The sequence below is a fragment of the Struthio camelus genome, chromosome 12, assembly GCF_040807025.1.
Source record: "Struthio camelus isolate bStrCam1 chromosome 12, bStrCam1.hap1, whole genome shotgun sequence".
Lineage (NCBI taxonomy): Eukaryota > Metazoa > Chordata > Aves > Struthioniformes > Struthionidae > Struthio > Struthio camelus.
This window is the reverse complement of record NC_090953.1, coordinates 23,479,744-23,490,575: the sequence shown is the minus strand read 5'-3', so window position 1 is coordinate 23,490,575 and position 10,832 is coordinate 23,479,744. Positions and strand designations below refer to the sequence as shown.

The 10,832-nt window shown below is 47.2% G+C and overlaps 1 protein-coding gene across 3 annotated transcripts in view; it reads right to left on the bottom strand.

Moving 5' to 3' along the window:
- Window positions 1-74: 74 nt before the first annotated feature.
- Window positions 75-10,832, bottom strand: part of EDC3 (enhancer of mRNA decapping 3) — a 32,100-nt gene continuing 21,342 nt past the window's right edge. For all 3 annotated transcript variants that reach the window (XM_068957842.1, XM_068957841.1, XM_068957843.1), the window contains exons 5-7: window positions 7,749-7,902; window positions 5,617-5,834; window positions 75-4,391 (exon numbers count right to left, since the gene is read on the bottom strand). In XM_068957842.1, coding sequence (XP_068813943.1) covers window positions 4,057-4,391; window positions 5,617-5,834; window positions 7,749-7,902 — 707 coding nt within the window. In that variant the 3' untranslated portion in view covers window positions 75-4,056. The remainder of the gene's footprint in view (window positions 4,392-5,616; window positions 5,835-7,748; window positions 7,903-10,832) is intronic.

Here is a 10,832-nt window from a genome sequence, read left to right as displayed (position 1 = left end):
CAGAGGGAAGGCTTGTTCCAGATGTGTTATCAGGCTCTAGAGTCACAGCAGACAAATGAATAGTTGCACAGGAGTAGCACACATGAATAGTTGCACTTTATTTCAGGGCATCCCCCGGTAGTGGCAGGAATTAGTCATTACAAACATTAGGTCACAAATGGAATATCAAGCAGTTAGTTACATAGTGCAGTGATCTTCACATGTTAGTGACCAGAGCAGCACTCAGGGGCAGTTCCTATGATGGTGGTTAAGGTTGTGGTAGAAACTATCTATCTCAAACATTGATTAAAAAAAGTGTTGCATTCTTTAAATTAACTCTGGCAATAGTGGAGGGGGAAAGGGAGAAGACAGGGGCCAGACCTAGCTCTTGGTCTTGCAGAATGTTCCCCCAGAAGCACTCCTACCCACACATGAGATGCAGTTCCTGGGGACCAGGCCTGTGTTTCCTTCCTCAAGTAAGCTTTTTGTCTCAGAGGAAAAGTACAGTCAAGTGCTCAAATCTACTCTCAGCCTAGGAACGTGAGCACAACGTGAAGTTTAACTGTGCAGAACCCAACCCAAAGCTCCCTGCTGTGCCATGAGCACTCTGCAGAGTTAAGTATTAGGAAACATTTCCCTTACACGAGAGGCTTACCCCCCCCCCCCATTGTGTAAAACTGCCCACTTTATTTTTGCTTAAACTTCTGGAACCATATTGCTGCATAGAAGGCCCTTGTGCTTCAGCCTTGACTGCTTTACACTTCAACTGCTCTAAGTGTACAGTCTGCAGTTTAATAGCCAAATCCAGACGAGCCAGAAAAGCTCACAGCCTGGTTCAAGGAAAGCAGAAAATTGAAACAGCAGGGTCTCTTACCAAGTGGCTTGAGCAAGGAACGTTAAAAATTAGGGGATTAGAACTAACATTGCTACAAAAATGATCAGTGGATGCTCTTCCACCTTGTTTAACCTAGCTGCTGCTCCTCTGCCCAGTTAAGATTAGACCTACCTCAAACAGTTCAAGAAATAAAAGGCAGAGAAAAGCCTTGCATGTGTATTTTAAATAACCAACAACCCCCCCCCCCAAATTGCTGTCTCTTACCAATGTGGGTTGAGTCAGAACCACAGCTCAGTCAATGTCATTACGGTTCAAGCTGAAACATGGGTCACCTGAGGAATAGGTGCTTAAAGTTTTGCTCTGTCCTTCCTATGGGAAGAGGAACACCAACGCGAGGGCAGAGCTACACCCTGTCAGAGTACTGACGATTCACAAAAACTCAGCGAGAGGCTCAGCGTGAGCACTAAGGCCACTCAGCATAAGCCAGGGGACATGGTTCAGTAGTCTAACCCTCAGCTGGGTAAGAAGCTCACAGAAACCAAGACGGGCAGAGCCCTTCATCCTGCTGAGGTAGATATGACATGCTCCACGCAGTTTGGCAGGGGAAGAGCTGTAGCTGAGACCTTACACACCTGCACACTGCAGGGATTAGCCCAATGCTCACACGTCTCCCGTTTGTAGCACGAAGCAGCTGGCTGCCACGTTCTCAGAAGAGACAGTTCAGTGGTACTAGAGAGTAACATGGGTGAGAAATCTTCCCCCATAACTCCAGGTTTTTAGGCAAATGACTTAATTGAGTCTTTTCAACCAGGGAGGCCTCTCCCCTCCTCTTTTGATACACTCGGCCTTTGTTCTAAGCAGATGAAGGGTAGAGACAAGTCCCTGCTCTACAGATCAGAATCATTACTTATAGCACAAATGGCTCAACAGTTTTATTAAGTAAGTAGGACTCCCTCCCTACCTGCTTCTCACTCGCATGAACAGTTACAGAACAGCTAAAACAGTAGGTCCGCTATTTTCACACACACACCAGCTGCCCCTACACCTTCAACCTTAAAAGAAATCCAGCTCCCCCAGAGGAAAGGCACCATTTGAAGCTCTGAAATTCTCCACAGCTGCCAGAACATTTAGGTACCAGCCAAAGCTTTGGGGGCAGGTAAGGTACCAGAAAAAAGAGGCAGAACTTCAAGCACTGCCTATGCTAACAGGAGCAAGTGGAAAAGGAGCCAAGCACCTGTCTGCTGGAGCAGGGCCTTTGGCCTTGCATCTGCTTTGTTTCTCCCAGAGGAACTGCTCGCACGTACAGAGCCTCCTATGTCACCCCAGGGTCAGCGTTCGCCCTGGGGATAGCGTGCAGCCTAACTCAGCACCTTCAGAGAGCAAGAGCAGATCCAGCACGCTAGCTTTCCAAGGCCAGCCGACAGTTTGTTAGCTTGTCTCTGCTCTAGGCACCAGAGCAAGGCTCCACCTGGACAGCACAACAAATGCAGAAACAGCTACCCAAAACACTTTCTAGCAACATGTGAGAAGTCAATGCAGCACGAGGCTGGTTAGCAAAGCACCACGGGGCAGATTCCCTATGGTATTTCAGCTGAGACCCTCCTGCCATACCCCTCCAAAAGGGGGGGAGCAGCTCTCACAGCAACATCTTCTGAAGGCAAAATAGGACAGTGATCACTACAAATAGCAATGCCTGGAACAGAAGGGACCAGATTTCAGGGGACGACACTGCAAACACCGCTGTAGTCAGCCTAAGCAGTGCCTGGGCTGCAGCCCTGCCCTCATCACATGGGCACAAGGCCAGTGCAGACCCTCATCCTAGTTCTCCAAGCAGGCATGGAGGGATATAAAACGGCGTGTTCATTCTTCCCCTTTGCATATGCATGAAAATTAATTCTAAAACGTGAACAGTTTCTGGTCCACCTTTCACTGCCTACACTACCAGGTGGGCAGCTGTCCTATGCTCCCACCTCAAGCTCACTGTGAGCCCTGGCTGCCAATATTAAAGGCCAGAGAATTTTGTTTCTTTTCAGAAGTGTGATAGGTACCCAGCTACCATTAATAGCGATGGGAGCTGAGGACCTAAGGCCTTCTTAAACCTGCTTCTCAGCACATGGGTACAGACAGGCACACCTTCCCTTCTTCATGCAGGCTTTGTGCTCAAAGGGAACCAATGGATCTATTGGGACTTACTTCCCAACGGATCTTGGGGAATCTCCTTCCCAAGCCACATTGGAGCGTGGGAGGAATACTGCAGTGCCCCAGTGCTTCCAGGGACTCACCCCAACACCGTCTGCACCATACACCAAGTAACAAACAAAAAGTCAGAGCAACACTACCCTGCTCCGTTGTGCTTTCCCTGATTCATTCAGTCACTGTGCCAGAAAGAGGGAGGAGGAAAGGAGAAAAAACAAGAAAAAAAAAAAAAGCACCAAACATACCCCGGAAGAGCTCCTTTCCAAAACACACTTTGCTCCCCCAGACAAAATGGGGGTCATTCATTAAGCAAATAAAACAAAAACAACAAAAAAGAGCCAGAGGACAAGCAAGCAAACCCAACTTAGGGCACCAATGTTCCCAGAGCATGTACTCCTTGAGAACTTCCGGCTCTTGACACAAGCTTTCCAAAAAGGGAACTTTCTCCTCAAGGGGATGGAGGGTCCAAGAAGGAGTGTCAGCTACAATTGCCTTCAAGAACATAAAAAGAGGAGAAGGAATCAAAAAGAACAACAGAACAAAACCAAACCCTCCCCTCCCAGTAAGACTGCAACAAAAGGCCTTTCTACACAATCAAGGGGTGCTGTTCCCACAGGGGCGCCCTTCCTGGGTCTGTCTGCCCAGAAGGGCTGAAAAAACATGTCTCAAATCTCCAAACCATCCGTCACTTGTACCAGAACCTCCCCCCACACCCCCCCCCATGAAACAGCCCCCAGCCTGGGTCGGGGCAGCAATAGCTGCCTTCACCTTCTGCAAGGAGAGATGCTCTCTTCCTGCACGTTCCTTCATACAATGGCACAAGAGAATGAAAACAGCTTTGCAGGAACATTCGCTTCCTTCTTTTTTTGTTTCGTTTTATGATTTTTTTTTTTTTAAATACACAACGTTTCTTCTTGAAGGAAACTCTCCAGAACTTCACATCCTTAAGGCGTCACGAGTTTACTAGTCAGGATCCACTGGACAGCTTATTCAAAAGAATTCCTCCTCCTCTTCTCTCCCTTCAGAGCCATATGGCTGGATGGCCTCTAAGTGGAGTGCAGGGGGATGACAAATTTGCAGCCGAAGGGCGAGTGGTAATTTATTCCCACTTCCTGAAAGACCTTCTGGGGAATGCCAATGTCACAGAGGTACACGCGCCCTGCCCTCTCACCCAGGGGCAGAGGCAGGCCCAAGGCCAGTGACCACTTGGCATCAATGCCCTGCTCCATTTCATTTATTGGAGGGTCTATGCTGAGGACGGGGGCCCGGTTCTGGTTTGCCCAGTCCACAGTTGCTTTGTACCAAGGCTGATCTCTCAAAAAGGCATTTTCGTGACAATCCAGGCAATTGATCACTAGATCAACAGGAGTATCTGGAAGATCTGAAAGAAACACAGAAATTGCGAGCATTCAGGACCAGACTGAAACCATGAACTAAGGCTCAGTCCCTTCTCTCCTCGCACAGCCAGCAGAGATTTTCTTAGCTGCTTTTTTTTTTTTTTTTTTTTTTTTTTTTTTGTTAAACCTCCAGCACCCACTGTCTCACTGTGCACAGTCTGGCCTTACATAACATTACTGCTGTCCTTCTGCAGAAAACGCTCATGCCAATATTCAACAGCTCTTTAACACTGCTGGAGAACATCCACAGAGACTCAGATACCGGGATTAAAAAAAAAAAAAAAAATCATCTCATCAAGTAGTCAGCAATTGGGCAGCCCTGCCCTAGATGCCACCTGCTGAGCCGGCTTACCAGTCTGGCAGCTATGAACAATACACAGAAGCAGAGAAGCTCACTCTCCAATAAAAACTATTAAAAAAAAAAAGAAAAAGGGCATTTTGCAATCTGTAAGCTGAAAAAAGGCACTTTGTTCCGGAGCACGTTGATCACCTGTGCTACAGAAGGGCAGCTGGTGTGCTGCAGCCTGTCTCACCCATCTGCTGGTGCTCATCTGCTCTGCACCACGCCTGCTGCACTCACCTATCACATGCAGCATGAAATCCTTGGTGCAAGGACTGCTATTTTATAACGGGCAAGTAGCAAGGCCAGCACAACAGAGCACCCCCCCATCCTGTCACCACAAAAAACATATTGCGCAATGCCCTAATTCCCAGGTTTGTTTCTCCCAGAAAGTTTAAATGAACTCATTTTTGAAAATAATGCTGGTGAAAGGACAAATACAAGGCAGCTCCCTCACAAAAGATGGGAAATTCAGTGCATACTGGGGTATCCCAAGATACTTGAATTCTGATAGCTACTGAGACTAGTGTAGCAAGGAAGTTTGCTTGGTTTGAAACGTTAGTTTGATGCTCACTTACTTCAAGTTTTGAGATGCTGGAGACAGAAGGCAACTATCCTAAGACAATGGCTGGTCTGACACAGGTCCATATAGCAGCTCATTATTTATTTATACTGGAAATATCCTACTAGCACAACTGCTCTGCTGTTGGAGCACCCGATGTCCCTGCCGTATCACCAGCCTCAAACCAGGCTTCAGCCCACGGTGCCACTAGGTGGTGCCACTCGACCAGGCAGGCACTGTGGAACTGAACTGCGCAGGTCTCTGCACCCTGCAGAGGGGGCGGTGGGCGGATGGGCTCCTCACTTACCTTTGACACTGGACACCTGCTGGCCTTGGGTCTTGCTGAAGAGATTCAGCTCGTTGGTGATGGATTCCAGCATCTTGACAAAGTTGGGCAGGAAAAGAATGACGTGGACGTCGTGATTGGAGAGGTGCCGTCCGCAGCTGATCCCCTGGGCCCCCTTCACGTGGGGGCCGCAGAGCAGGGCTACCGTGGGTCGCTGATGCACGTTCTTTGGGTTGAGCCTGAATGGCAGAAACGCAGACAAAAGGGGCATGTTAATAAGCTGTTACCTTCTTCCTGTAAGACAAAAATCAGTAAGATGCAAACTGACAGGGACTTTGCAAATCTTCCGTTGTCTCTGGAGAAAAAGGAACCACATCCTTTTGTGCCGCTAACACTAGACAGTTGCCCTGCTTGCAGGTTCTCTTGAAAACTTTTTTACTTTTATGGTCAGCCTGTACATTTCAAAGCAGCAGCATTTTTACTGGTCATGCAGCAAGCCTGGATTCTGTGCAGTTTCACTTTTAGGAGGCTCCCTCTCCCCATCACTATGATTTTTAGAAGGACAACACTGAAAACTAGTAGCTTGATGCAGCACAGCATAAGCAACAGGGAGTGCTCTGAACCCAGCACAAGGGATGAATCAGCTCTGCTTGCAGCTTGATCCTGTCACCAAAAGAAAAAAAACCCAAACTCGTGGCAGCAGGTTTTCACGCAGGAACTGTTCCACCAACTATTTATGGTTCAGTAACTAATTCCGCACATCACAAGTTTCAGGTGCAAGAGCAAGACTGGATGGATTTCTCTTCTCTCCTCCTGGCTAGCAGGTCAAGAGCTAAGCAGTCAAGAGAAACGCAATGCCTAGGTAAGCGTCTGTTAGACGCTAGGAACGCTACGTATACACCCTTAGAAATACCCTGTGAGCTACCCCATCAGCTGAATTGCGGTTTAAAAAACCCCAAACTTCTCCCTAAGCCCTACCAACTGCAAAATAAAAGTTGATTTATTTTGATTTACATGACCTGTAAGCCATTAAGGGTGGTTTACACTAATATTTTCAGTTGATAGGGTCAGTGCAGCCTGGCACATTACTGCTTCCTGCTTTCAGTCAAGTGATCAGATCCTGGACTGCAGATAAAACACTACTGCTAGAACAGCTGGAGACTGTTAAGGCTTAGCTTCCATTTAAAGAACAAATTATTTGGAGCATCTAACGACATAAAATACATGCGCAATTGCCTGCCCACATCAACAAGTGCATGCAGAGAGCAGACCTCTGCAAAAGAGGCTGCCCATATATCCGTGCAAACAGGAGGAAGTGCACCCTAGCCTTCTATCAAATTGGGCCCTTCAAAGAGTAAAATATTGTCTACACCAATTTAGGTGTAGACATCTAAAAGATGATTTAACATTGTGCAGAAGTAAACTGTGTGTGTGTGTGTGTGTGTTTTTACTAGCTGACTTCTGTTTTTATTGACATCTTTAAACTGTAACATAAAATCAAAGGAAAAGTTTAGGGGTTTGTTTGGGGGGGTTATTTTTTACTACACAAGGATCAGCTCACAGAAATTCTGAATTTTTTTTTTTTTTTTTTAAATCTGCCTTGAGTTTCATCTGCACAAAGCTAATTTTCCCAGCAGGCAGAGACACAAACCTCTTTTGTTATTGACCCAAAAGACGCTTCCGCTTCTGGGACACAGAAGTAAAGAAGAAGCCCTTAAGTCAACCATCTAAGATAATATGTTCAACAGCCCTTTCCAAAGAGCGGCTGAAGAAAAAAAAAAAAAAAAGCAGTGAGAATGCAGAAACCTACCAACAGGCTTCCTCCCACTTCAGGAGCCTGTGCCTCATGTTCATTTTCATGATTATTTGGAAACAGGATGACACATGAAGTAAAACACAAGGTTTGCATGGCATCTGGATGAGTTTCTTTCGGAGGCAAGAAAGGAAGGCAGATCGCAGCTGTCTCCAACTGCAGGACCACTAAGGGACTAGTATAAATGACAGCAGGGGGCCACATCCCATTCAGCTCAAAAGTAACCTCTCCACTTCTCTTCTACTTCTCCATCACTTAGAGGAACATGATAACAGAGGTGAGCTCTGCTTAGAGATCAAGGCGGGGGCAAACTCACAGCAGAGCCAAAGGACAGCTTTACCTGTTGGGTCCCCCGAGGAGACTCAGTGCCATCTGACTTGCGCACACTCCCGTCATCTCCAGCCTCCGCTCCAGCGTCAGCCCGTGTTTCTCAGCCACTGAAAGCAGCTTTTTGTGAAGTTCATACGACACGCTTGGAACGACCAGCCCAGAGTCTAGGATTCAAAGAGAGGGGAGGGAGGAAGACAGAAACAGATATAATCAGAGATCTTTCCCAAATGCTACAAGTCTGGTAAGATTATATATGACAGCGCTTGTAAATGATCACAACAAAAGGACTCAGTGGCCATTACAAAGGGTCCGCTTACTTTTGAAGCCTGGGGCAGCAGCTGCACTCCCAATAAGCCATATTCCCTCTGCGAGACCATCACGTGAATCCAAACTAATGCAACGGAGGCAGCCAGCTTACTCTGCTCGCAACCACTGCAAGTATTACCCCAAGGGATATAACAGCAGCTGCTTCATTGAGGCCTGACTTGTCCCCAGGCGTTTGAAAAGAGAGTCTGGAAATCTCTAATTGGGAAGAGGCTTCCCTTGTTCAGCCAGCAGCAGTTCAGTCGGCCTCAAACAAGCTTTTAGAAGTATTTATTCCAGCAAGCTCAGCAGCACCCCTACCAAACCCAGCGTGGCAGAGGCAGCAAATTTGACTCAAAGAGCCTTTGGGAGGAAGGGTTTCCCTCAACTCCTACTCATGCCATATCCGTACTGCCCAGCTATACCACGGTACCTTGTCCACAAGCAGCAACTTCCAAACACAGCATGGCCAGCTGATGTTTCTTAAACTGCTCACTTGTGCAGTGCTGTGCTGGCTGTATTTTAAATGCACAAAGCAGTGACAGCTAAACACAAACTGCTGGGCTTGAATATCTATTCAAAATATCTATTTCCATGCAAATTCACCAGGCAGCTGGAAGTTTTAGGAACCCACAGACTGCACGTTTCTCTTGCAAAGAATGGCTCCTACAGAGGCCTTTTGGACTTAACAGATTGAATACGAAGGTCATTCTTAACAGTCTCCAGGCCAACAGTACTTTAACCTGCTCCTCACACTGGAGCACGCTCAAGAGTTCCTCACCTTAAGTGTTCCCAAGGGAAGCTGTGAAGCAGATACTCCCCCCCAAAAAGCTTAGAGACATTAGGCTTACTGTCAGCAATAGGGACCAGCTGTTTCTCTGATCTCCCACCAACTCCCAACTCCTAATGCACACATCACAATAAAACAAGATATCCCACAAGTACTAGGTAGCTGTCCCCACCACCAGAGCTGTGCCAGCTCAGAACGGCTGCCTTCAAAAAGAAGTTGAATCACGAGATACCAAAGCAGCAGGGGAACTCTGTAACTGAAAAAATAAAGCACCCAGAAAAATGCAGGTTCTCAGACACTTTTGACAGCCCCTCTGTAAGCCAGGAAGCGCTCCAGCATGTGGATCAGGGGAAAAACAAACAAGACAGGTTTTGTTTAGTGCTGAGAACAGTGTCCTTCCCTGCAGTGGGCTGCAATGCAATCATTCCTGCTCGCTTCTACAGTGAAGCGGCACAGAATCAGCAGGTCAAAGGAAAACAAGCCTGAATAACTTCTCTGGCCTATTCTTTAAATGTTCCTTCCCCAAGCAGACCAATCTGGCACCGATTTCACAGAGATAACCCTGCAGTAACATCTGCAAACTCTCCTGGAAGTAAACACAAAGGATTCCTTGCCACCCAACGGCAGCTTGCTCCGAGAGGAGCCCCAGCAATTGTGCAGTAGCATGTTGCAACAGCGAAGGACAAGGAAACTGAAAATAGTTACTTATTCAAGATGCACAGAGAAAGAAACAGGTAAGCAAAATCCAGAGACAGGTGAGAAAGTTACTAAGGCAGCCAGTAAGATATCCTCGAATATCTTCGGCTGCAAAAGTCAGCCTCTTTATTCTAGCTTCTCTCCAAAACAATCCTGGTATCCAAAGCCCTTCCTTGGCCTTCTCTCTGTGCTGGAGAATTAGCACCGATGTAGAATCGGAAATATATGCCATTCTTCCCCTCATCTATTCTCCCGCAAGACCTGGAGACCCTTGGCTGTCTCACCTACGGGGCAGCACAGCTTAATTCTCTCCCCATAAAGGGACAACCACAGCTTGAAGCAGAGCTGCTGGTGAGAAGAGTTCTTGGCTCCTTCTGTGCAGAGCGTTCATAAGCACTGCTGAGCTGAACAAGCAGTCCCGGAGGCATTTGGGAACAAACAACTAGCAGCGTCTGGCTGAGCAAAGGTTTGGGAGTTGACTGGGGAAGATACTGTTCCTTCCTACTCTGTGGGATAGGCAGGTGAGGTGCATAGGAGTCAGGCACAATGGGGGAAAAGCGACAGGACTCAGACTGACATCTGCTACGTTTTTAGGAACGACACCAAACGGCAAGCCGATGCACGGCTACAGAACATCAAGCCAGCGCTTCCATCAGCGTGCTCTGCCTCTGCAGCGTTAGCAGCCAGCACCCAGACTCACGTTGTTCAGTAGCATGTTGCAACAGTGAAGGACAAGGAAACCGAAAATAGTTACTTATTCAAGATGCACAGAGAAAGAAACAGGTAAGCAAAATCACCAACACAGGTGCTCATCATACCTGAGAGCAGACAAGAGCAAGGCAGGGCTTGAACTAACTGAACTAACGGGAACATCGCTCTGAACAAACACAGCAAGAAGCCTGCTTGCCTACGTCTACATGGAGTCAGCCCTGCTGCAGGTTTAATGGAAGCAAGTACGGCGCGGTCACGGGTTGAGGTAAACAACCGTTCACCCTGGAGAAATGGCAAGAACGCAGTTCAGGGCACCAAAAACGCTGATGCAATCCTGGTTGTTTAGAGATAAGGAGACCAAGTTATTCCGGTCTTTTTACAGACTTGGTCAGATCATTACTAGAAATTCTTTATAGGTCGTCTTGTTCACATTTCAGAAAGAAAGTTGAAAAGAGTCATGAAAATAATTAAGGCTTAGTGTAAATGCTCTGTAGCGATATGAGTTCAAAGGCAAATAGTCACAGCACATACATCCTCTCAGAGAGGAAACAGTTACTCGCGGGCTCAGGCTCTCTTGCAGAAAAACCTAACAAG